This window comes from Podarcis vaucheri, assembly GCF_965113315.1.
Source record: "Podarcis vaucheri genome assembly, chromosome: 6".
NCBI lineage: Eukaryota > Metazoa > Chordata > Lepidosauria > Squamata > Lacertidae > Podarcis > Podarcis vaucheri.
In genome coordinates this window covers 105,777,015-105,804,419 of record NC_138764.1, presented here as the reverse complement: position 1 = coordinate 105,804,419, position 27,405 = coordinate 105,777,015, and the positions used below count along the sequence as shown (strand labels likewise).

Here is a 27,405-nt window from a genome sequence, read left to right as displayed (position 1 = left end):
TGAATAAAATGTGCTCTTTTATTTAAAATGCATCTCTGGGTTATTTGTGGGGCATAGGAATTCATTCATTTTATTTTATTTTTTCAAAATATAGCCCAGCCCCCCACAAGATCTGAGGGACAGTGGACCAGACCCCTGCTGAAAAAGTTTGCTGACCCCTGATCTAGATGGCCACCAGTTCCCCTCAGCTGTGCAGCTCTGTTGCTAAACGGCCCGGCCTCCCACAGTCCAAACCAAACATTTTGGAACACCATCTCCAGATTTGCACATACCCAAGGGATGCCCATCTTTTATGACTCTGCATGCACAGAATTTCATGTGGGTCATGTTGCTCCTGCTAACGGATACAAAACCTGGACTCCAGTGTGCAATGCTATGCAAGCTATGCAGAATTTCCCCTGACCCTGACTGGGATCAATGATCTATAGCCTGCCCCCCCCCCTCTCTCTCTCTTTCTCTCTCTCTATCTCTTGGTTCCTGCAAGTTCTGGAGTCAGCAATTTCACATCCAGAAATGTGTGGGATTGTTTCATTGGCCCAGAACGGTCCTCAGTATGTATGTTTCAGCTTGTTGGGTTTCACCCATTTGAGATGAATTTCTGTGATAATAATAATAATATTATAATTTATTATTTATACCCCGCCCATCTGGCTGGGCTTCCCCAGCCACTCTGGGCGGCTTCCAACAAAATATTAAAATACCGTAATAAATAAAACATTTATTATTATTATTTTTATTATTATTATTATTATTATTATTATTATTATTATTATTAATACCCCGCCCATCTGGCCGGGTTTCCCCAGCCACTCTGGGCGGCTTCCAACAAAACACTAAAATACAATAACCTATTAAACATTAAAAGCTTCCCTAAACAGGGCTGCCTTCAGATGTCTTCTAAAAGTCTGGTCGTTGTTCTTCTCTTTGACATCTGGTGGGAGGGTGTTCCACAGGGCGGGCGCCACCACCGAGAAGGCCCTCTGCCTGGTTCCCTGTAACTTGGCTTCTCGCAGTGAGGGAACTGCCAGAAGGCCCTCGGCGCTGGACCTCAGTGTCTGGGCTGAATTATGGGGGTGGAGATACTGCTTCAGGTATACAGGACCGCGATATTTAAAAGACCATTGGCATCAGATAAAATGAAGTCCTTCTTCATGCAGCCTAGTGTTAAACTATGGAACTCACTGCTGCAGGAGGCAGTCATGGCCACCAACCTAGATGACTTTAAAAGAAGATTTAGACAAATTCATGGAGGAGGAGGAGACAACTGATGGCTCCTAACCAGGATGACTCTGCTCTGCCTCCACGGTCAAAGGAAGCAAAGCTTCTGAATACCAGTTGCTGGAAGCTGCAGGAGAGGAGAGGAATCTCGTGCCTGGATCCGGCCTGCGGTTTTCCCATAGGCATCAAAATGATCAAATAACAGCATATGACTCGGAGTGTTCTGTTTAAACCACCTGCACATAAGAGGAGCTTTGCTGCTGGATCAGGCCATCTGGTCAAACACTCTGTTCTCCCAGCAGACGAGGAAATGTCCACAGGACATCCGCTATCAAGACCAGGGTGCAAGAACTCTGTCCGCCTGCAATTCCCACACTGCCTCTGACGCTGGAGGTAGAACATTGTGACTTCTAGCCAAATAAGTTGGAGTTCTTGTTATTAAATATACCAAGAAGAAAGCACACCAAGAACTCAGGCCAATATAAGTTTCAATAGTGGGAGTGTACTCACAAATCAATAGTCAATTGTAACAAAGACTAATCCATTCAAAAGTATGTATTCTGACAAGGATTACAAACTCCAACAGAGATTACAAACTCAAGCTCATATGGATATGTATAACACAATAATTTGTTACAGAATTAAAGATAAGCGTTTATGAGTAAAGTTCATATAGTCAGATTTGACATGAAGATGTTAGTTTCAATCATTGAGCAGAAGTCAGAAGTCAGTTATGGATCAGAAACCGGGACAGGGCCCTGTTTCGATGTATTCATCTTCATCAGGTGGAATCATCGTTACAATTGACTACTGATTTGCAAGTAGGGACCACTCCCACTATTGAAACTTATATTGACCAGAGTTCTTGGTGTGCTTTTTTTCTTGGTATATTTATAGCCAAAAACAGCTACACCCACCATGCATTTATCTAATCCCCACTTAAACCCTTCAGAGTTGGCAGCCATCACTGGAACTTGTGGCAGTTTGACCAGGTGCTTTGCGAAGAAGCACTTTCTCTCGTCTGTCCTGACTCTACAAAAGGAAACAAAATCATTCTGGCAGATCCATTTCCACACTCTCCTCTCTAAACCTTTGCAAGGGTTACGTTTTTAAAAACTCACCCCATATGCTTTTAAATCTACTGTCATCCACCCAAAGCCTTTGGAAACTTCGGGTTCTGAGGGCAATTGGATTATTTCTGTGCAAGTGGACAGCATGACAGGAGCTGAAGTAATCTATGAGTGGGTGCAAAGACAGATGGATGGATGAAGGAAGGAAGCACTTCTGGTGTAGGGCATCAGGGGACGGAGCTCTTTGGGGCTTCAGCCGTTTTGAAACCCATTGCCTGAAGAGCTGCAGAGTGTTGTGAAAATGTTTTGATCCACCTCAGTCTCTATTTGCCTCTCTTCTATTTTGTGGAACGTTAGGAAGACAAAAGATCTACCCACTCTGGAAGAATGGCAAATGAAGCTGATGGACTATATGGAATTGGCAGAAATGACTGGCAGAATCCGAGACCAGGGAGAAGAAATGGTGCAGGAAGACTGAAGAAATTTAAAGACTATTTGCAGAAATACTGTAAAATTAATGAATGTTAAAATGATGTTGGACTGAAAATAAGTGGTTTTGGTATTAAGGCTAATAAGAATATGTAAATATAGATAGTCATATGGATGAAAATATATAGTTATAATAGGTTAAGAATACAGAGTAAAGATAAATGAAAGAGGGTAAGGATTTGCTGAAAGGATTTTGTAAACGGGAATACAAAAAGGGGAGGTGTGAGGAGGTCAAGGAAACAGGCAAATGAACTTAAAGATATTGAAAAATGGATTATTTCTTTTCTAAAATATTTTTTCTTTCCTTTTCTATTTTTTCAACTACCTGTTTTTTGTATTTTGTATGTGTAATTGTTGGTTTAATTATTTTTAATTTTTAAAACCTATGTTTAGTGTAAAATCTCAATAAATATTTTATATATATGGGGCGATAGACAGGCAAGTTCTGTGCTCAGGTATCTGATGGTGTGGTGCCATTTACAACCAAATGCAGAGGGGCTTGGACTGATAGACTCTTTGGGCCTGCTCCTCAATTCCACGTGCTTCGCAAAAGGGCAGTGGAGGGCAAGGAAGCAACTCACCTGGCCAAAGTTCCATGGGATCGAGTAGATGTAATCCTTGGATCCCTGGTAGATCTGGCCATGCTGGGTCAACACGTATTCCACACGCTGCTCTTCGCTCTCCAGGAAGACAGAATCCGCTGTGGGGAGAAGATGCCGTCAGAAGAGGAAGGTGGAAAAGGCCTCGGAGGAGAAGGATGGGAGAGAGGCAGTGTGGTGTAGTGGTTAGAGTGATAGTCTAGGACCGGGGTGACCTGGATTCAAATCCCCACTTCGCCATGAACGTTCATGGTGTGACCTTGGAGGCCAGTCACTGCCTCACAGCTTAAAGTAATTTCATTGTCCCCGAAGGGGGCAATGACAATAAAGATATTATTATTATTATTATTATTATTATTATTATTAAACCTACCTCACAGGGCTGCAGTGGGGATTAAATGAGGACTAGAATGTGGTCTAAACCACAGAGCCTAGGACTAGCCGATCAGAAGGTCTGCCATGGGGTGAGCTCCCATTGCTAGGTCCCTGCGCCTGCCAACCTAGCAGTTCGAAAGCATGTCAGAGTGCAAGTAGATAAATAGGCACCGCTCCGGCGGGAAGGTAAACAGCATTTCCGTGCATCGCTCTGGTTCACCAGAAGCGGCTGTCTGCGGACAAACACCGGCTCCCTTGGCCAGTAAAGCGAGATGAGCACCGCAACCCCAGAATCGTCAGCGACTGGACTTAACTGTCAATGGTCCCTTTACCTTTACCTTTACCTTTACCTAGAATCTTTATAGCCCAATTTTTCCTCCCAGGTAAAAGGTAAAGGACCCCTGGATCTTTAAGTCCAGTCAAAGACGACTCTGGGGTTGCGGCGCACATCTCACTTTCAGGTCGAGGGAGCCGGCGTTTGTCCACAGAAAGCTTTCCAGATCACGTGGCCAGCAGGACTAAACTACTTCTGATGCAATGGGACACCATGACAGAAACCCTAGCGCACAGAAACACCATTTAACTTCCCGCCACAGCGGTACCTATTTATCTACTTGCACTGGCGTGCTTTTGAACTGCTAGGTTGGCAGGAGCTGGGACCGAGCAACGAGAGCTCACCCCGTCGCGGGGATTCGAACTGCCAAACTGCTTTTTGGCAAGCCCAAGAGGCTCAGTGGTTTAGATCACAGCACCACCTGCATACATGATTCTAGTCTTCATTTAATCCCTACAACCACCCTGTGAGGTAGGTTAGGGTGAAAAGCAAGCACTGGCCCAAGGTCACACAGTGAGCATCATAGCTGGGGGAAGAGATTTGGTCCTAGGCGAACACTCTAACCACTACATTGCACTGTTTCTGGGAAAGCCTAGAAACTGAGAAAACAGATCCCTTCTGATGTCACCAAGGACAGTGGGGTGACCCAGGAGCAGCACCCCAGCAACACAGCAAAGAATCTTGGAGCAAACATTGCAGATTGCTCCAGCTGCTCCTTCAAGTCAAGGGAATCTAAATTCAAGTAGGTAGCTGTGTTGGTCTGACGCAGTCGAAATAAATAAAAAAATTGTTCAGTAGCACCTTAGAGACCAACTAAGTTTGTTCTGGGTATACGTTTTTGTGTGCATGCACACTTCTTTGAATACCTTCAGATATGCACATGAAAGCTTATACCCAGAACAAACTTAGTTGGAATCTAAAATAATCCTCCATTTTGCTCTGCTCTGTGTGTCTGTTCCACTTTAGCATCCAAACCCCATGGGCGCATTTCAACCTTTGAACACGGACACAGACAAAGGTGGTAAGATAATGCTCATCGGCAGCATCATATGGGATACTGAAAAGACGCGACAGAAATGCAAAGCGTCGCCAGCAGTGTTGCCGCCCAGGTTAGGCTGTGCAAGACTGCGATAATAAGGAGAGGAACTGTAACACTTTCAGCGGAGTTTGCTGGGGAATGTGGTCTCCCTGCACTAGAAACACAAAGCCTTGTCTGGGGGAGGAGGCAGTGGGGGAGCAGGGGATGCTGCCCACCCGTGTAGACAATACTGAGGTAGATAGACCAATGGTCTAACTCTCTCCAAGCCAGCCTCCTTCCAAACGGGTCTGCCTCCTTCTAACTGTCCCAGGCTTCTGCAGCCCTTCAGCCTGAGATCCCTTCAAACTGGAGTTCCTACAGACTGGAACTGGGAGTCTTCTGCACACACAGCACATGCTCTAATACCACTCTATCCATGGCTGCTTTGCATCTAGAAGGTTGCAGCATCAATCCCCAGCAATTCCAGGCAGGACTGCAAAAGACCCTTGTCCATTGCTGGTCACTGCAAACCAATCTTTGCCAACCTTGTGTCCTTCTCCAGGTTAATGGACACTGTAGTCTAAAACATCTGGAGGGCGTCAGGTTGGTGAGCACTGAGCCAGATGTGCCCGTGATGACGCAGGCTCCTGCCAAGGCTTGCAATCACCTACCTGGGCACCAAGGGTTGAAGAGCAGGACAAATTCGCCCAGGCTGAAGCTGGAGCCCTGATGGTCAGTGGCAGCGTCCATGGTCAGGCGGTAGCGGCCGATCCGGGCGTCAGGAGGGGAGGAGATGGACAGAGTAAGAGAGGTCCCCTCCTGGCATTCCACGGCTGAGCTCCAGACAGCCTCTTCCAGGGAGCAGGAAAGGGGAAAGAGAGATCTGGTCCCCGATGTCTCGATGGGGCAGGGCCCTGCAGGAGGAGGAAGCAAAACAGGCCGTTGGTCAGAGCTCTCTGTGCATGAACTAGGGATACGGTGCAGAACGCAGCAGACAGACAGCAAAAGCCGCTTTGCAGTGGAACGGACGCTCCTTCCTTGGGCAATTTTACGCAGAGGTTGGATGGCCATCTGTCAGGGTTGCTTGAGCTGAGAGTCCTGTATTGCAGGGGTTGGACTAATAATAATAAATAATAATAATAAATTTTATTTATACCCTGCCCTCCCCAGCCAAGACTGGGCTCAGGGCAGCTAACACCCAATATAAAAACAAACTGATTGAAATACAACTTAAAAACAAGATTAAAACACAACATTAAAACATTAAAATATTAAAATGCAGCCTCATTTCAATGGAAACTCAAATCAAAAACTTTTGGGGGGATGAAAGCGTCAAGTTTTCACCAAGGCTAACTTTGCAGACTGGTCCTACGTGGGCCAGAAAAAAGCCAGGGAAGTCCCCAAATAGGAGTTCCATCACAGGAGGGGAAAGGAAAAAAGAAAAGGGGGAGGGAATCAAATTGATTCTAGATGACTCCTGGGGGTCCCTTTCAAATCAACCATCCTACAGTTCTATGATTTTGTGAAAGGAGATTCCAATTAAACACCGGAAACAACTTTCTGATGGAAAGAGCTGCTCAGCTGTGAAACGAACGACCTTAGCCACTCCCAGTTTAAAAGCCATCAGCCATCAGACCCAAAGCAAGCAGAACCTCTCCCACATGGTACATTTATAGCAGTTTTTTAAAATAATAATAATAATAATAATAATAATTTTTATTAACAGGCCAATCACATCACATTAGATCCAAATTATACAGCCAAATTTTAAATTTTGTTGGGGGTACCCATACATCAAGCTCCGAACGAGTCCAAACATCACTTATATTGCTGCTTTAAGTAAACAGTTCTATCCAGTTCAATCCAGATAGTCCTTTATTACTTTCTTCATCTTCTTGTTGTTATCATATATTCCTTTCTTTGCGATCTCTGATAATCTTCACAAGCGGATTAGAGACAGGCATCCTCTGTGTGGGTTTTGTACTCTCCAAAGATCATATCACTCAGGGACAGCCGCCATTCCACGCTTCCATTAAAAATTAATCTTCGGTCTGTCCTTTAATTTTAATAGGCTTGCCAAGTATATCAGGAGGGCTCTGTCAGGTTAAGATCACATTCCAACCAACATTCTCATTCCAATAGTCCTGATTCTCCTCCCCCTGTCTTTCTTTCTCAGGCAAGCCTGTCTTAGCGAGACACCATTTTATGCTGCGTCATAAAATTTTCCTCCGTTCTCGTTGTTTACCAATCATCTCTTTAACTATAATCCACTCCACACAGTACTTGAATTCCTGCTTGTGGTTAGTAAAACGCAACGATTTTATTTCTTTCTGGGGTGGAGGGTTATTTATATCACATAATGCAAAGAAAAGAAAAGTTTTTTCCTCCACCCCCCTTCATTCCAAACATACCAGTCTCTTAATGGTGGTTCATCAGTTGATTTGCTTATCCATCCGTCACTCCGGGAGCCAGTGTGGTGTAGTGGTTAAGAGCGGTAGTCTCGTAATCTGGGGAACCGGGTTCGCGTCTCCGCTCCTCCACATGCAGCTGCTGGGTGACCTTGGGCCAGTCATACTTCTTTGAAGTCTCTCAGCCCCACTCACCTCACAGAGTGTTTGTTGTGGGGGAGGAAGGGAAAGGAGAATGTTAGCCGCTTTGAGACTCCTGAAGGGGAGTGAAAGGCGGGATATCAAATCCAAACTCTTCTTCTTCTTCTTCTTCTTCTTCACAGAGATCCATTAATCAGCAGTCTTATCTCCCGAACATTGCTTGATGTATGTGCTTTAGCTTCATTCTAATCATATGTTTCCAATTATAATTCTGAGCTAAAGTGAACCAGCGTCAGGAAGAGCCGACCTCATCGAGGGCTCGTGCCAAGTGACCAGCACCTCCTTCTCTCGAATCCGGGGGTGCGCTGTGGACACCACTGGCAAGGCAGCCCCCCCCATCTCCTGGGGGGGGTAGGAAGACTGCATACTTCCCATAGCAGCCTCTTAATTACCTCGTATGGGTTGGAGAGATGTTATTGTCGGCCATCTTCCAATGCGCCACCTGGTGCCCCCCCACATTTATAGCAGTTTTATGCCACTTTTAACAGATAGGGTCCCCCCCCCCAAGAATCATGGGAACTGTAGTTTGCCAAGGGGTTATTACTAGATGACTCTTGAGGTCCCTGTCCAAGTCGACCATTCTACAGTTCTATGATTTTGTGAAAGGAGATTCCAACTAAACCCCGGAAACTGCTTTCTGATGGTAAGATGGTAGTTTGCCCAGGGTGGCGGGAGTCATTTGGAGACTCCGATCCACCTCACGGAACTACAGTTCCCACATTTCCCTGGAAAGAGGGATTGGACCAGTTTAAGCCTCTGGGGTTGAAGTGCCCCAGAGAAAAGTGCCCTGCTGGCTTCACAGGTGGGAGGAAAAAGCCAAATTCAGGGGCCGATGGAGTAAAAGGCAAAACCTTGACAGACAGCGCTGTGTCTCAAGAGCAGTCGATGGGCTGCGAGGTTTGTTCCTTTGAAGAGCTTTATTGGAGAGCGTTTATTTCCAGCATTTTTCTAGGGTGTGGCTGCTTCGGAAGGAGAAGGTTTTCCTGATGACTGATGAGGCTACCTGAGCTGCGTCTCCTGAGGGTCACAGGATCACACCCCCAGCCACCAAGGTTGCAAGCTGTTCCACCGCTAAGAGACAACAGGATCATGGGCTGATGCAGGACTGGACGAGGCCAGCAAAGGAGAGGTGTCCTTGGCGGAGCAGATTTATCAAAGCTGTGCTTTGTGCACCAGCCCTGTCCCTCGTCATTCCGTGTCAATAAATAGACTCCTGAACGAAGGCACACATTTTGGGTGGCCTCACCCCGCCGGCGGTTTTGCTCCGGCAATCCCACAAGCCCATAAATCTGAGAACGAGCAAGGGAGCATCTTGCCATGTAAGGCGATTCCCTCGCCATCTCTTCCTCCCCAGCACAAGTTAACAAGGTGAAATTCAAACAAGGATGAAAACCTTCAGACAGACTCCTTTTATGCAACGTGGGAGCTCTGTGTCTCGTAACCAGCAGCGTCCACGTTTTCAAGGCAGCGAGGCATTTATTATCCCACGCGATTTATAAAAGGTATAAACCGCTGGGATTGCAAAAAAACCCCCACACACCTCACATTAGTTTGCGAAAAGTTAAAAGATGGCTAAGAAAAATGGACAGTAATTCGAGGCATGCAAAAAGTTAAAAGAACAATTGACTAAGAGCAGATTAAAACTTGCACTAACTTCCTAAACATCTGGATAGGCTTATCTAAGCAAGCATGTTTTCAGCAGATGCTGGAAAGCGGACAGTGAAGGTACTTGACAGATGTCAAGAGGGGCTGCCTCACTAAAATATCAGTTCCTTGCAAATGTGGAACAGGATTCCCTGGTCCTGAATGGGGTCACTGTGCCCCTGAAGGACCAGGTGCGCAGCCTGGGAGTCATTCTGGACTCACAGCTGTCCATGGAGCGCAAATTAATTCTGTGTCCAGGGCAGCTGTTTACCAGCTCCATCTGGTACACAGGCTAAGACCCTACCTGCCCGCGGACTGTCTTGCCAGAGTGGTGCATGCTCTGGTTATCTCCCGCTTGGATTACTGCAATGCGCTCTACGTGGGGCTACCTTTGAAGGTGACCCGGAAACTGCAATTAATCCAGAATGCGGCAGTTAGACTGGTGACTGGGAGCAGCCGCCAAGACCACATAAAACCGGTCCTGAGAGATCTGCATTGGCTCCCAGTACATTTCCGAGCACAATTCAAAGTGTTGGTGCTGATCTTTAAAGCCCTAAATGGCCTCGGTCCAGTATACCTGAAGGAGCGTCTCCACCCCCATTGTTCTACCCAGACACTGAGGTCCAGCGCCAAGGGCCTTCTGGCGGTTCCCTCGCTGTGAGATGCCAAGTTACAGGGAACCAGGCACAGGGCCTTCTCGGTGGTGGCACCCGCCCTGTGAACGCCCTCCTACCAGATGTCAAAGAGAAGAACAATGACCAGACTTTTAGAAGACATCTCAAGGCAGCCTTGTTTAGGGAAGCTTTTAATGTTAAGGTTTTGTATTTTAATATTCTGTTGGAAGCCGCCCAGAGTGGCTGGGGAAACTGGGTATAAATGGGTGGGGTATAAATAATAAATTATTATTATTATTATTATTATTATTATTAGGTGCAGCTGCAACAGTTTGAAGAGGTCAGATAGGTGCATATGGGAAAGGGTAAACTGGTTCCAAATTGCGAAGGGATTTATATGGGATAGGAGCTTCCAAAGTCAAAGGTTTATACTCACAAGGGCTGCAACGTTTTAAGAAAGAACCTTGTGCCAATCCTATACCTTGTGCCCAAGGCGGCTGCATAAGTTGGCACAGTTATGGCAGTTAATTATAGCCTTTTTTGTGTTGCTAGAGCAGCTGATCAGTCGGTTTGTTCTGTTTTGCTGCTGCCTGCCTCCGAGTTAATGAGAGTCTGTTGGAGTTTTAGCCTCAGTGATAAATCTCTGCAGTGCATTACTAAGATAAGTAAGACTTGCCTGCCTTGTACATATGCATTTAATCTAACAAGTGCAAGGACACCGGGAGGGAAAGTTATTATTTAATCTTTAAAAGAGTGTCTTTTGTATTTTTTATGAGGGGAAAGGGAACCAAGCAAAAGGGTTAAACCGCCCGGTCTCTAGCTTTCACATAAGCTCTGTTAACGGAAATTAAATACAATTGCTAAATAAACTAACCTTTATTAACTTTCAGAAATTATCACAGGAAATGTGATGTTTTTCAGAGCTGAAATCCTAGTTCCCACAATTTATATGTGAACAGTAACTTCTTGAACTTGACTTGGGAGCAAAATCAGCAACCAGTGCAGATCTCTGAGCACAGGCGTTATATGCTTATGGGGGCTAATAATAATAATAATAATAATACTCTACCCATCTATAGCTAAAAAAAAGCCAATGCAATTCTGGGCTGCATCAATAGGAGTATAGCATCTAGATCAAGGGAAGTAATAGTGCCACTGTATTCTGCTCTGGTCAGACCTCACCTGGAGTACTGTGTCCAGTTCTGGGCACCACAATTCAAGAAGGACACTGACAAACTGGAACGTGTCCAGAGGAGGGCAACCAAAATGGTCAAAGGCCTGGAAACGATGCCTTATGAGGAACGGCTAAGGGAGCTGGGCATGTTTAGCCTGGAGAAGAGGAGGTTAAGGGGTGATATGATAGCCATGTTCCAATATAGGAAAGGATGTCACATAGAGGAGGGAGAAAGGTTGTTTTCTGCTGCTCCAGAGAAGCGGACACGGAGCAATGGATCCAAAGTACAAGAAAGAAGATTCCACCTAAACATTAGGAAGAACTTCCTGACAGTAAGAGCTGTTTGACAGTGGAATTTGCTGCCAAGGAGTGTGGTGGAGTCTCCTACTTTGGAGGTCTTTAAGCAGAGGCTTGACAACCATATGTCAGGAGTGCTCTGATGGTGTTTCCTGCTTGGCAGGGGGTTGGACTCGATGGCCCTTGTGGTCTCTTCCAACTCTATGATTCTATGATAGCACTCCCCTGTCAACAACCGTGCTGCAACATTCTGCGTGCCATGATTGTGCTGTGGTTGAGACAAGCCCTTGGGGTGACCCAGACCTTCTGGACTATGTACTGGAAAGCCTGCACTGGCTGCCCTTAAATAGCCAGGTTGTTTGAGGGATGGCTGTAAACTTCCACTGGCCAGTGGTCAGAAGGCAAGATGCCCTGAAGACAGAGCTCCCTTTTGCTTCTGTCCAGGCGCAGCCCACAAGCGACAGGGAGCCTTGCAAAAAGAGGCTCTGCCCTCTTCCAAGGCTCCACCCGAGACGGAGCGTTCGGCAAGGGGTGAACTGCAGACTCATGCTTCACGCCCGCCCTCCCCGACCGTCTGCCCACGATGATTCACAGCTTTCACAGAGTGCCAGGGCTGGTCACAGACTTCCGCTCCTGACTGTCTGCTAAACTCAGAATCTGAGAACTGCAGGGTTGAAGGGAGGGACCCTCAAGGGACATCTAGTCCGACCCCCAGCAATGCAGGAATTTTGGGCAGTTTGTGCCACAGAAGAGCATCAGAGCAGAGGCACTCTTAGGGGTGGCCCTGGCATTTCCTGATGGGCTCCAGGTCTTCTGTATCTACCTCCTGACATTCCTTTGCTCAGGTGCCACTCAGGTGCTACAGCTCCCATCAGCTCCAGCCAGTGTGAGCCCTCGTCCAAAAGATCTTGAGGGCACCAGGTTGGCGAAGGTTGGGCCAAAGGGCCAGATTTGGGTCAAAGAGGGCCAGATGTCATGATGTAAACATGCATGAGGGCCGACCAAAGCTGCTGAAGTTGTTGAGCTTTTTTTTAGAATTTTACCCCTAAGTTGTTGGGCTTTTTAAAGGATTTGACCCCAAAGTTGTTTATTTAGGATTTTACCCCAGGACATATACTACTATGGGGCCAGATTAAATCGACTGCCGGGCCCCCCAAACGGACTTTGGACAGCTGCCCCCTGGTTCCAATGTCCCCTCTAGCTCTGGGCATCCCGGGAGCTGAGGGACATTGTACCTTCATATGAAAGATCATAGAATGGTAGAATTGGAAGGGGCACCCAAAGGTCCTCTAGACCCCCCCACCGCAAAGCAGGAATGGCAGCCAGGGAATCCCTGACAGCCGGCCACCCAACCTCTGCTTCAACACCTCCCAGGAAGGAGAGTCGACCACCTCATGAGGTCAGTGGATCATAGAACGGCAGGGGGGTTGGGAGGGACCCTGAGGGTCATCTAGACCAACCCCTTGCATTGCAGGACTCCCAGTTCAAGAATCCCCGACAGATGGATGTCCAGCCTCTGCTGAAAAGCCTCCAGCGAAGTCCTGGTTTCCTGCGCTGCTCCTCACCCCCACCCTAGTTGTGGACGGAGTTGGAGTCTGTGTGCGAAAATACACATGAGCTCACAATGGTGTGCGCAGCCTGCTTGCCCTCCCTCCTTGGAGCAGGGCAGTGTGTGTGTGTGTGTGATCCTGCTGGGACACTCGAGCGTGAGAACAAGGCTAGGCTACGGCTTCCTTGAGTCGCCAGAGCCATTACTCAGCCCCCCGGGGAACAGGAGTAGCTCTTTCTCCTCCGCCTTCTTCCCAAACAAGCTCACAGTGTTCTTCCTCCCTCGGACAAATGCAAAGAATTACAGGGTGGGGGAACGCAAGGCCCTCCTCCATCGGAAACATCCACAGGATCTGTTTATGCGCAACCCTGCGGCCTCACAACAGACCGGACCATCCCACCCCCGGTGGCTCATCAACAAGACCTTCTCTTTGCGCAGCGAGGTGGAGGAGGCAGGCACAAAAAGAGGCCCTCCTGTCAGCCTCTCGCTGCCCAGACTTCCTGGAACCTGAGGTCTGCCCTGGGGGAGAGACAAAGGGCCTTTCACCACCTGGGTGGATAAATCCAGACTGGTACACTTTGCTCTGGGAAGGCTGGGTTGAAACATCAGGGCGTGGGCTGGAGACTCATCTTTCGCACAAAGGTCCCTTATCCTGGGGTCGGGTCTTCTCTGGTGCCCTCGTCGTTCAGGGCAGAAGGCTGTCAGGTGAGAGGACAGCCATCTTCAAATATCTGAAGGACTGTCCCATGGAACATGGAGCAAGCTGGTTTTCTCCTGCTCTCTGGAGGGCAGGACCCAATCCAAGGGATTCCAATTGCAAGCAATGAGATTCAGTAATAGGACCCTTTACCTTTAATAGGAAGGGGCGCGGGTACCGCTGTGGGTTAAACCACAGAGCCTAGGACTTGCCGATCGGAAGGTCGGTGGTTCAAATCCTGGCAACGGTGTGAGCTCCCGTTGTTCGGTCCCAGCTCCTGCCAACCTAGCAGTTCGAAAGCACATCAAAGTGCAAGTAGATAAATAGGTACCACTCTGGCGGGAAGGTAAACGGCATTTCCGTGCGCTGCTCTGGTTCGCCAGAAGCGGCTTAGTCATGCTGGCCACATGACCCGGAAGCTGTACGCCAGCTCCCTCGGCCAAGAAAGCGAGATGAGTGCCACAACTCTAGAGTGGGCCACGACTGGACCTCATGGTCAGGGGTCCCTTTACCTTTAATAGGACCACCCTATTCTGCCTGGGTCAGACTACACCTGGAAAACAGTGTCCAGGAGGAGGAGGTTGACAAGCTGGAAGGTGAGCAGAGGAGGGTGACCAAGATGATAAAGGGTCTGGAAACCAAGCCTGATGAGGAATGGTTGAGGGAATTGGGTATGTTTAGTCTGGAGATATGATAGCCATCTTCAATTAAGGGCTCTCATATGGAAGATGGAGCAGGGTTGTTTTATGTATGCTGCTCTGGAGGGCAGGACTCGAACCAATGGCGTCAAGTTACAAGAAAGGAGATTCCGAGTAAACATTCGGAAGAACTTTCTGACTGTAAGAGCTGTTCGGCAATGGAACAGATTCCTTTGGAAGGTTGTGGACTTTCCTTCCTTGGGGGTTTTTAAGCAGAGGTTGGGTGGCCGTCAGTCATGGATGCTTGAGCTGGGATTCCTGCCTTGCAGGGGTTGGAGCAGAGGTATCTTCCAGCTCTATGATTATATGACCCACCAGGATGTTCTCCTACACGAGTCCAATTGAAATGGAGGAAATCTCAAACTCTGGACGCTGCGTTCTTAGGGCACCTGCCTTGCCCCAGCTTTTCTTGTCATAGGAAGGATTGTCCTGAGAAACTTGGGTGGATGAGTTGAACCCACACCTGTTGCTGTGATATTATCTGGGAGGCTTGTTGCAAACATGCCACAAGTGTAGCCCCTCTTGATAAAAAAAAAATGCCTTTCTGTTATCACAGGTCAAAAGGAGCACATTTTGCGCATGTCCAGGGGCGCCTTTGTTCTAGGGATCCTGGGCAAAGCCCAGGAGGAAAAGCTATTTTGTACTTAATTCATAAGAACATTAGGTGGATCAGGCCAGCACCCCATCTAACCCAGCATGCTGTTCTCCCAATGGCCATGCAGCTGCATGTGGCGAACCAGGATTTGACCACAAGAGCAGCACTCTCCCCCTACAGAAATTTCCAGCAACTGGGATTCAGGAACATCGCTGCCTCTGACTGTGGCAACTGGTTGGCCCAATGAGAAAGGGATAGAGGACTAGATCCATGTGACGGTCACCTCCAGACTTGATTATTGTAACTTGCTCTACATGGGGCTGCCCTTGAGACTGACCCAGAAACTCCAGCGGGTGCAGAATGCTGCGGCGAGACTCCTTACGGGGTCTTCGCCATGGGATCACATTCATCCAGGGCTTTACCAACTGCACTGGCTCCCGGTGGAGTACAGGATCAGGTTTAAGGTGCTGGTTTTAACTTTTATACCCAATGCAGCCTAGGACCCTCGTATCTACGGGACCGCCTCTCCTGGTATGTCCCACGGAGGACCTTACGGTCTTCAAACAAAAACATCTTGGAGGTCCCAGGCCACAGGGAGATTAGGCTGGCCTCAACCAGAGCCAGGGCTTTTTCGGCTGTGGCCCCGATCTGATGGAACGCTCTGTCACAAGAGACTAGGGCCCTGCGGGACTTGATATCTTTCCGCAGGGCCTGCAAGACAGAGCTGTTCCGCCTGGCCTTTGGTTTGGACTCAGTCTGACCCCCTCCTTTGGTAATCCTCATAGAACTCTAGCCCAATGGTTGCCATGAATTTGATTTTGAATTTGATTTTAAAATGAATTGATTTTAGAATGCTGTGTTGCTTTACTGTTGTTAGCCGCTCTGAGCCCAGCTTTGGCTGAGGAGGGCGGGATTTAAATAAAATTTTATTTATTTATTTATTTATTTAAAATATTTTTATTAATTTTCACCAAAAGAAAAATAGATAAACACTTTCACTTTACAAATTTTCTCGTTTTTTGGACTTCCATCCGCCATTCTGACAATCATCCGAATTAAACTTTTTAGTTACACATTTCCTACATTTCCTATTGCCTTTTAACAAACCCATCCACACCTGTTTTTCTTTCTTACAATGTTTCTTAAGTTTTTACAGAGCTTCTTTAAATGCCGCAAACGTTATTTCATTATCACTTAAACCTCCCCAATACTCGACTAGTTTCCCCCAGTCCTCGATAAACTTTTGATCTCGTTGGTATCTGATCTTCCCTGTCATTTTATCAAGTTCTGCACAGTCCATCAGCTTCATTATAAATTTTATTTATTATGGTCCTTTGACCGGATCCTGCAGGGATCGCCTGATGTTCTTAACCTCTTAAGCAAAACCAAGCAGTGACCTCTTGGCGCTGTGTGCGAATTAAGCCCTGGCGCTGGGGCTGAAGAAGCTGAGGCCCAGCTCTGCTCTGGGTGCTTTGCTTTCTTTGTTTTATCTGGAAAAGGGAAGGACAAAGTGGGAGTCCTCCTTCCTTGCAAGCCACACAGAGAACTGTGGGAAAGGCCAAGCCAGGGGAGAGCTTGCTCCTTTTGTTTCCTGCCCTTGTCCTCTTCAACTCACCACTGGCTGCCTGAGACTGCGAGATAAAATGGGGTTGGAGACCTCGGGGAGCCTCCCTCCCCTCCCCTCCCCTCCTTCTCCCATCCCAGCCTCAAAAGGGCATGTGGAGGCTTTGCCCAGGGAGAACGAATGGAGCCAGAGGCATTTATTAGGAGCATTTATAGAATCATAGAATTGTAGCGTTTGGAGGGACACCCAAGAGCCGTCTAAACCAACCCCTGCAATGCAGGAATCACAGGTGGGAGCTTAATTTGCAAGCAGGTAATCCATTGGGGGAGAAGGGTACCGCTGTGGGTTAAACCACAGAGCCTAGGGCTTGCTGATCAGAAGGTCGGCGGTTCGAATCCCCGCGACGGGGTGATCTCCGTTGCTCAGTCCCTGCTCCTGCCCACCTAGCAGTTCGAAAGCACATCAAGGTGCAAGTAGATAAATAGGTACCACTCCAGCGGGTAGGTAAACGGCGTTTCTGTGCGCTGCTCTGGTTCGCCAGAAGCAGCTTAGTCATGCTGGCCACATGACCCAGGAGCTGTACGCCGGCTAGTAAAGCGAAATGAGCGCCACAACCCCAGAGTCGACCACGACTGGACCTAATGGTCAGGGGTCCCTTTACCTTTATCTTAATCCATTGGGGGGTGGTAAGTATACTGGTTGCCATTTGATGCTCATGATTTCATGGGGATGCTGCAAATAAACTTGTGTTTATGAGGAGCATCAGTTGCGCATTCAACATCTGTCTGGAAGGACCCCTGTATCAATTAATCCCCGCAAGGAATCATCTAAACTGTTAATCCCCGAAGCAAATTCTCTTTTGCTGCAGAGTTGCTGCAAGGGTGAGGACGACATGCGTCCAGCTTTTCTATTTGTTTTGTTCTTGGACATTATTGCAGGGTATTTCATGAACCCCATGGCTCTGTCAGGATCTGGTATGGTTTGATGCAAGAGGAGGAAGAAGTGGAGGAGAAGCCCTCCCCTCTCTCCTAACACTAAAACTGAAGGACATACAATGAAGCTGAACACTGGAAGATTCGGGAGAGATTTTTTTAAAAAGTCATTATTCACACAGCACAGTTAAACTCTGGAACTCCCTGCCACAGGAGGCAGGCATGGCCATCAGTTTAGATGGCCTTAAAAGAGAACTGGCCAAATCCCTGAAGGAGAGGCCTATTGATGGCTACTAGCTGGGATGGCTATGCTGGAAACCTCAGGCTGGGAGAATGTTGTTTTGTGCTCAAATCCTGCTTGCAAGTTTCCCACCAACCATCTGGTCAGCCACTGTGAAAAAAGGATGCTGGACAAGACGTGTTATTGCTCTGATCCAGCAGGATCCTTCTATGTTCCTAATTCCCAGGGCAAGACATCTTTGTCAAATCGCCATCTCCCCGTCTGAAAGCATTATGTTCAGAGAGGAATGCTGGGGGCTGGATTTCACGTGCTAATTATTTGGCAGGATATATCTTCTGCTTTGACAAACTCCAGGAAACAGTAACAGAGCCCTCACACGGGAAAAGAACAGGAACAGCTGGAAGGTATGAATAAAGAGAAATACTGGCTCTTAGAATCACAGAACTGGGGAGCTGGAAGGGTTCCTCAGGGTCATCTAGCCCAACCCACCTGTAATGCAGGAATCTCAGCCAATGAATCCTGATGGATGGACACCCAACCTCTGCTTAAAAACCTCCAAGGGAGTCCGTTCCACTGTCCAATGGCTCATACCACTAGAAAGTTCTTCCTAATATTTGGTCAGATAATTGGTTCCAGGTATGGTTTTCCCAGTAGTGATGTATGGAAGTGAGAGCTGGACCATAAAGAAGGCCGATTGCCAAAGAACTGATGCTTTTGAATTCTGGTGCTGGAGGAGACTCTGGAGAGTCCCATGGACTGCAAGAAGATCAAACCTCTCCATTCTGAAGGAAATCAGCCCTGAGTGCTCACTGGAAGGACAGATCCTGAAGCTGAGGCTCCAAGACTTTGGCCACCCCATGAGAAGAGAAGACTCCCTGGAAAAGACCCTGATGTTGGGAAAGATGGAGGGCACAAGGAGAAGGGGACGACAGAGGACGAGGTGGTGGGACAGTGTTCTCGAAGCTACGAACATCAGTCTGACCAAACTGCGGGAGGCAGTGGAAGACAGGAGGGCCTGGCGTGCTCTGGTCCAGGGGGTCACGAAGAGTCGGACACGACTAAACGACTAAACAACAACAAACCTGGATAATTGATTCAGGTCCTCCCCTCCAGAGCCGGAGAAAATGGCAGCCCATCAAAGGTCTGAAGGTGGCTCTTGTGTCTCCTCTCAGGCTCCTCTTTTCCAGGCTAAACATACTCAGCTCCTTCAAATCCCAGCTTCCCAACCTGTGCAAGTCCAGTCCATCATCTTAAAGGTGCCTCATCCTCCAGCTGCTCCCCGCACAGCTTCCCCCATTATCGCTGCACAAACCGGATCATTTCTTTCCATTTCTGCTTCCTCCACAAAAGTCCCCCCTTGTTTGCTTTTGCAACACCTCTGAGGTCACCGGCCAAAACGAAATGGGTTTCCAGGGCCCGGCTGCTGCTGCTGCTGCAAAATTCCAGGAGGATGACTCCCTTTTTTCCACCAGCGTTTCCTGAGGCCAACAACAAAGCGAGAGAGAGGACCCTGGCCAGGGACAGAGCCTGAGGTCACCCGTCCTCTGCCATGTTTTCCTTTCCTGGCTGCATTGTCCACAGAAGAACAATAAGGGAAAATTGGCAAAAATAATCAGGAAGAAAGGAAAAAAGGAGGAACCAAGTTGTTGGCTGGTTTTTGATTAAAGTAAGAAAAATGGTTGGCAGGATTGGAATGGAGCAAAAGTGGCCTTGCACAATTACTTAGTAATCATAATAGTAATTTTATTATTTGTACCCCGCCCATCTGACTGGGTTGCCACTCTGAGCAGAGGCAGCTGCTAACTCAACTGCCTCGGACAGCAGTGAAGTCTCCTTCACTGGAGGTTTTTAAACTGAGGTTTTTAAAGGGCTAAAAACCCTTAAGCTATGTCTAAAGTCTGTTTTGGGGGCCTAATCCGGCCTACTGGTAGGTTTAACCTGGTAGGTTCAATCCTAAAAAAAAACCCCTCAACAATTTCAATCCTAAAAAAAGCTGAACAACTTTGGTTGGCCTTCTGGCCGGCCCTCATGGCCCTTCACTTCATCAAATCTGGCCCTCTTTGAAAAAAGTTTGGACACCACTGCAAGCTTTATTATTATGAGTTTGAGGCTGTTATTTCAGTTTACATTGAGCCCTTCCACCCATTTGGCCGCAGCATTCAAAGCTACTTCACCCCAGTGACATTTCGCCAGAGTCACATTAAAAAGCAGCCTTGAGACTGGAGAAAACATTCAGTCCCAGTTCCCAGGCATGAGCCAGCAATGCAGCGCTTCCTTGCACCAGAGAGGGCTGAGGACCAGGATGTGTGTGGTCAAGATCCAGACCTAATAGCAGCAAGAATACTCATTGCAAAGTATTGGAAGACACAAGATTTACCCACTCTGGAAGAATGGCAGATGAAGGTAATTGACTACATGGAATTGGCAGAAATGCCTGGCAGAATTCAAGACCAGGGAGAAGAGTCGGTGAAAGACTGGAAGAAATTTAAAGACTATCTACAGAAATATTGTAAAATTAATGAATGTTAGAAGGATGTTGGATAGAAACTAAGTGGTTTCCAGCTGTAATGCTTTAAGAGATAGGGGGAAAAAGGTTTACAAAAGGGTAAAAGCTTAATGGTAAGGATTTGCTGAACTAACAAACTGAAGTGGAATACAAAAAAGGGAGGTATGAGGAGGTCCGGGGAAATAAGTGTAAGGAAGATATGTTATGGAAAATCAATGTGTTTTTTAACTGTTTTTATTTTGTATGTTGTTGTTTTTTCACTTTTACTGTTATACTTTAAAAACTTTAATAAAGATCTTTAAAAACAAAAAAACAAGATCCAGACCTGTGGTGCCCACATGTCGAGAACGGATTCTCACATTCCTGTAAAATGTCCAGCTCAGTTTGTGGGCTGAACCTTAAGAGCAGCGCTGCCTTAATCCGTATTTATTTATTGCATTTATACCCCATCATTTCCCCCACGGGGCTCAAAGCGGAAAACATGGTTCCCCACCCTCGTTTAATCCCAACAGCCCTGTGAGGTAGTTCAAGCTGAGAGAGAGGGGATTTGAACCCTGGTCTCCCAGCTCCCAGACCAACTCTTTAACTACAATACCACCACTGGGTCTCTAAAGTCCAACCAGATTTATTTGCTTTATTAATTTATTGCCTAGGAGTTAGGCTAGGCTGAGAGGCAGCGACTGGGCCCAGGTCACCCCGGAAGACCTTCATGGCCCAGGGGAGGGATTTGAACCCTGGCCTCTCCCAGGTCCCAGTCCAGCACCCTAACCACTATGCAACACTACCTGTCTACTTGCTTGCCATTGATTTTGAGCAACCTGGTGCCCTCTAGGCGCTGCAGGACTCGAACTCGCACCAGCCCAGCCCCCCTGGGAGTTGTGGTCCAGCCAAGTCCAGAAGTCAGCATGATGGAGGACGATGCGTTAGGATCATCAAGGAGGACTCACCTGTCTCAACGTGGAACGTGAGCTGGTCCACGCCTTCCTGGTACTCCCTCCCGGAAAAGTGCAGGGTGATGGTGAACGGCTGCCCCCTGCGCACGATCAGACGCTCGTTGCCGTTTTCGGAGGTCCGGTGCTCCCGATTGTTGCGCTCGCATTCCAGGTCCCATGTTTCTAGCTGGAGATCTGCGAGGACAAAGGAGAAGGAAAGTGCTTCTTCAGGCAGCGCAGTGTGAAGCTGTGGAACTCACTGCCACAGCAGGCCGGAGTGGCCGCCGACTTCAATGGCTTTGGAAGAAGATCGGACAAATTCAGGGAAGAGGAGAGGGCTATAAGCCGCAATGGTGCTGGTTTTGACCTTTAAAGACTACACAGCCTAGGACCCACAACGTTTTGGAGGTCCCAGGTCGCAAGGTGGTTAGATTGGTCTCAACTAGGGCCAGGGCCTTATTAGTACTGGCCCCGATGTGGTGGAACGCTCTGTCACAAGAGACCAGGGCCCTGCGGGACTTGACATCTTTCCGCAGGGCCTGCAAGACGGAGCTGTTCCGCCTGGCCTTTGGTTTGGACTCAGTCTGACCCCTATGTTTCCCTCCCGTTACGGTTTTGATCTATGGGGTACTTTTAAAATGAGACTGCATTTTAAATTGCATTTTAACCTGTATTTTAAATTGGTCCCCCCCCCATTGTGTTTTTACTGTGATTTTATTGGGGTTAGCCGCCCTGAGCCCGGCTCTGGACAGGGAGGGTGGGGTATAAATAATAATAATAATAATAATAATAATAATAATAATAATTATTATTATTATTGGCTCTGCCCAGTCTCCACAGTCAGAGGCTTCTGAATCTCAGGAAGGGAGACTTGCTCTGGTGCTCGGATCCTGCTTCCAGGTTTCCCAGAAGACACATCTGGTTGGTCACTGTGAGAAAAGGAGGCTGGATGAGATGGGCCATTGGCCTCATCCAGCAAACTCTTCTTAACAGTTCTGGTGAATACAGAAGCGGGCTCTAAATTATAGGGATGTACATTAGAATTTTCTTGGGAGAAAAGCAATGACAAACCTAGACAGCATCTTAAAAAGCAGAGACATCACCTTGCCAACAAAGGTCCGTCTAGTTAAAGCTCTGGTTTTGCCAGTAGTGATGTATGGAAGTGAGAGCTGGACCATCAAGAAGGCTGATCGCCGAAGAATGGATGCTTTTGAATTCTGGTGCTGGAGGAGACTCTTGAGAGTCCCATGGACTGCAAGAAGATCAAACGTATCCATTCTGAAGCAAATCAGCCCTGAGTGCTCACTGGAAGGACAGATCCTGAAGCTGAGGCTCCAAGACTTTGGCCACCTCATGAGAAGAGAAGACTCCCTGGAAAAGACCCTGATGTTGGGAAAGATGGAGGGCACAAGGAGAAGGGGAGGACAGAGGACGAGATGGTGGGACAGTGTTCTCGAAGCTACCAGCATGAGTCTGACCAAACTGTGGGAGGCAGTGGAAGACAGGAGGGCCTGGCGTGCTCTGGTCCAGGGAGTCATGAAGAGGAGGACACGACTAAACAACAACACATCAGAATCAAACCAGCTTAGGGAACAGGGCTGGGCTGCTGAGGTAGGTGGTGGAATCAGCATCTCTGGAACTTCTCGAGGCAAGATTGAACTATCATAGAATCAAAGAATTGTAGAGTTGGAAGGGACCCTGAGGGTCATCCAGCCCACCCCCTGAAATGCAGGAAGCTGATCCAACAGGCTCTTCCCATGTTGTTATCAAAATACAGGTCAGGGAGAAGTGTGGGTGAGGTTTCAACCAAACCACTTGACCATGTCTGTATCTCGCCCACCTTTTCTTTTTTTAAAAAAACCAAAAGCAGCCTTTGGAAGAACTTTCAGTGGAGAAACTGCAGGGAGGGGTGTGTGTGTTTGTGTGGCCTAATCCTTAGGTACTTTCCACGCAGCGGTGGAAATAACTTATATTTCTGGCCAGGGATGTTCCTCTGATGTTCAAGCCTGTGAGCAGCAACAGTGGGAGGATGGGGGCCTCTTTGGAGAGAGCCCTCCCCCCTCTTGCTGGCAGCTGGTTCCGAGTGTTAATCACCCCCTTGCTATTGTTCCTTCCTTTCCAACATGAAACAGACCCCCACCCCCTCTTCACCTTCTTTCAGGGAAATGAACAAAGCGGCTTTTTCCAGGAGTTTCAACCTCCTAGACGCACAGTTGTCTGGCAGCTGGGTGTTTTGCAATGTTGCATTCCCAATTCTGCAACATCATCATCAGTATTAAAATAATAAGAGCTGAAGTAAAAAAATTAAAAAGAGCATCTTTGGATGAGACCAAAGGTCCACATAGACTAATGTGTTGCTTCACACACTGGCCAGTCAGATGTCCCTGAGCACAGTCTGGCCTTGGGGAAGACGTGACGTTTTCATCCCCCAAAAAGTTTTTGATTTGAGTTCCTACTGAAATGAGGCTGCGTTTTAATGTTGTGTTTTAATCTTGTTTTTAAGTTGTATTTCAATCAATTGTTTTTATACCTGGTGTTAGCTGCCCTGAGCCCGGTCTTGGCTGGGGAGGGAGGGGTATAAATAAAATTTAATAATAATAATAATAATAATAATAATAATAATAATAATAGGAAATAGCCATTCTTGCATCTCTTCCCCAGGATGTGCCTTCCAACTTTGGCCTCATCCAGACCTCTTTGTGTGCCCTGTTTCTAGGTACAGGTCTTTTACGAAAAGGTAAAACAATAAAATAAAATAAATGTAACCATAGTTTAAAACATAAAAAGCTAAAATACTAAAAGATGTCAAAATTCACATCAACTTTCTAAGCAGGCTTGTCTAAACAAGAATGTTCTTAAAGGTAAAGGTAAAGGGACCCCTGACCATTAGGTCCAGTCATGGACGACTCTGGGGATGCGGCGCTCATCTCGCTTTACTGGCCCAGGGAGCTGGTGTACAGCTTCCAGGTCATGTGGCCAGCATGACTAAGCCGCTTCTGGTGAACCAGAGCAGTGCATGGAAACGCTGTTTCCCTTCCCGCTGGAGTGGTACCTATTGATCTACTTGCACTTTGACGTGCTTTCGAACTGCTAGGTTAGCAGGAGCAGGGACCGAGCAACAGGAGCTCACCCCATCGCGGGGATTCGAACTGCCAACCTTCTGATTGGCAGGTCCTAGGCTCTGTGGTTTAACCCACAGCTCCACCCGCGTCCCTAAGAATGTTCTTAGCAAGCGCCAAAAGGAATACACTGAAGGCGCCTGCTTCATATCAAGAGGCAAGGAGTTCCAAAGTCTTGGTGCTGCTGCACTGAAAGATCAAATTCTTATAAATGTGGAACCACCAACTGAAGTGGTCTCATGGATGCATGTGGGGGATCTCATAGGTAATCCAAGTTGTTAAGGGCTTTATAGACTAATAGTAACACTTTGAACTTGGCCCAGCAGCAATTTTTCAACTCTTCTTTTGATACTGCTCTTGTCCAGAATTGAATCCAGCTTCCCAGGTCAGATGCCTAGGTGAACAAAAATGCAAATATGCAGAACTACTGTGAATAGATAAGCCAGCAGATCTAAAAGAGCTGCAGCCTGAACAAGTAAGAAGCTATTTGCCTGGTACCTAAATAGGATTTGTCTGATAAGGTTTGGTTTCCATTCATCAGTTCTGTGAACAAATGTGAGGCCCAGTTTCTGCCCTTCTTGCCTTCTCAAATGCCAGGAGGCCTCTTCCTAATTGCCACCTATGTCACATCAGGCTAGGAACACAAATGGAAAATGGGCATTGGCAGCAGACCACCTCTCCTGGTATGTCCCACAAAGGACCCTAAGGTCCATGAATAATAATAGCTTAAAGGTCCTGGGCCCTAAGGAAGTCAGATTATCCTCCACCAGGGCCAGGGCCTTCTCAATGGTGGCTCCGACCTGGTGGAACGCCCTGTCCCACGAGACTAGGGCCCTGCAGGACTTGATCTCCTTCCGCAGGGTCTGTAAGACAGAGCTATTCCGCCTGGCCTTCAATTTGAATTAGCCTGATCCTCTATTCCCTTTTTCCTTCCCTTTTTTATGAAGAAACCCTTCTGGGACCCCACACTTAAACTCTTCCCTGGTCTCCTTCTGGCCCTAGTAGGACCAACTTGGCCAGTTAGCCCTGGTGATCATTTGATGTTTACTGACTGGGTTCCCCCCCAAAAAAATGACTTTTTTGAATTTTATTGACATTGATACTGCATTTATGTTGTATTTTATGCTCTTTTTATGTTGCATTTTAATCAATGTTTTATATTTGCTATTAGTTGCCCTGAGCCCGGTTTTTAAACCGGGAAGGGCGGAGTACAAATAAAAATTTATTTGTTTATTTATTTATTTAGATGCTCCTAGAACAGAGGGACCCCCCGTCCCCAAACTCTTTCAGGCTTTAGAGGCAGCACCGGTACTTAGGGTAGCTAAAACTCCTATCTCCTACAATATCTAAGTGGCTTGAGAAAATCTAGTCCCTAGTCCCTAGCATCAAGCTAACTTGCTACAAAAGAATACATATATACCAGCCTAGCAGGTTTATGGAGCGACGGGTATTTTTGGTTAACATTTTGGAACAAGTTCAATTATACTGTCCAATTTTAGGCTGCTTTCAGCCAGCTGTAACAGGATTTCTTAAAGCTCTTTATGTTTGGTTTATTTTGTTTATCAATAGACGATTTTAAAAAAAAAACACTTTAAAAAAGCAACTTAACTGTGAATGCATTGCATTGAGTCAAAGGTGTGTTGCAAGAAAAAGTGTTTTCTTATCCATGTCCTAAAATCGCCTGCCAGTCTAAATGCATGCTAATTAAATGCTTTGTAGCTGAGGACAGTCTTTTCCTTTTGGTCAAAACAGGAGTTGCCCAGGTTGTGGGATCATGGCGAAACCACGGGAAAGCATACAAGGGAATGTCCTCAAAACTTTCTGAATTTTACAATCACTTGCCAAGTACCTCTAATGCAGCTATTCTATAATGAACTCATTTTTCCACCTTACAGGCACAATCCTCGCAGGACTTTCCACTGGAATGAATGAGAAATCAGCAAAAGCTCATCCGTGTTCAGTGTGAAAGCCCCGTCTCTGCTGCTAAACCTGTGATGGCACCATCGCACTTTCCATCTGGCGATGGTGGGAATGGAAGAAGGAACCAGCCCTGGCTGGAAGGGAGAAGTATTTCCCCAAATTACTTGTTTTGGGAACAGTGTCTACCTCTCCATTTCCACCTTTCCTCTTCCCTTGACCTTGAAGAAAACTGTCACAGGAACACAATGCTCTCCATTAGTCAGGGCAGAACAGACCATTCTGGGAAGCAGAGGCAAAGTCATCGCTTGTCACCACCAGCAAGGCGAACAAGCAAGAGGTGCCAAGATTGGATGGATTCAAGTCACACTCGGCGGGTTGCAAAAAATGAAAACACAATATGAAAAACAGTTTGAAACAACTTCAAATTATAGCAGTAAGGTGGGTCCTTTCGGAGAGGGTACCCTAATCCAGTGTTTCCCAACCGGTGTTCCGCGGCACACGAGTGTGCCGTGAGACGTTGCCTCGTGTGCCGCGAGATGCCTGGAGGGAGGCGGGCGAGTCGGGCGGCGAGAGGCGGGGCGGCGGCGGCGAGGAGAGGCCGCGCCTCCTGCTGCTGCCTGGCGCTCCTCCTCGCAGCCGGCAGCGCTGCCTGGGCGCCTCCGCGCGACTCTGCCTCGCTGGGTTTGGTCTCCCAGCAGAGACGGGTCACACGCGCCCCTCCCTCCCTCCCTCAGCCTGCGCGGAGGGAGAGCCAGAGAGAGGCATCGCTCCTGCGCTCCGAGGCGGATTGAGCGCAGCTGAGAGGAGCTGCCAAGGGAAAAAAACTTTCACTTTTGTGCGTCCCTCCCGGCGTGACGCTGCGCGCTGACGTCACGGGGCGGGGCTTTAATGGTGGTGTGCCGCGAGATTTTTTTTCAGTAAACAGGTGTGCCGTTGCCCAAAAACGTTTGGGAAACACTGCCTAATCCTCAACTCAATGGCGAAGAAAGCAAGCCAACTGTTTATGGGTGGGCCACAACACAAGGTGAAGATACACACAAGTGACCCCCCCTTCTTGTCTGTCTCTTGAGCAACTTGTCATCCAAAACATTATTATTTATTACTTCTTCAATTTATTAGTTGCTCGCTACTTCAAAAGTCTCTAAGTGACCTACAAAGCTTAAAGGTAAAGTTAAAGGGACCCCTGACCATTAGGTCCTGTCATGACCGAC

At 47.5% G+C, this 27,405-nt stretch overlaps 1 protein-coding gene and 1 long non-coding RNA gene across 3 annotated transcripts in view; both read right to left on the bottom strand.

Moving 5' to 3' along the window:
- The window catches only part of LOC309534366, a 292,267-nt gene that overhangs the window by 225,128 nt on the left and 39,734 nt on the right, over positions 1-27,405 (bottom strand). The gene's annotated exons all lie outside the window — the stretch shown is intronic.
- The window catches only part of TGM2 (transglutaminase 2), a 59,970-nt gene that overhangs the window by 26,667 nt on the left and 5,898 nt on the right, over positions 1-27,405 (bottom strand). The window contains exons 2-4 of one of the 2 annotated variants that reach the window (XM_082226028.1): positions 21,171-21,350; positions 5,775-6,017; positions 3,359-3,477 (exon numbers count right to left, since the gene is read on the bottom strand). In XM_082226028.1, the coding sequence (XP_082082154.1) occupies positions 3,359-3,477; positions 5,775-6,017; positions 21,171-21,350 (542 nt within the window). Of the gene's footprint in view, positions 1-3,358; positions 3,478-5,774; positions 6,018-18,799; positions 18,974-21,170; positions 21,351-27,405 lie in introns of those variants that run through there. The other variant, XM_082226029.1, reaches the window with a different exon arrangement.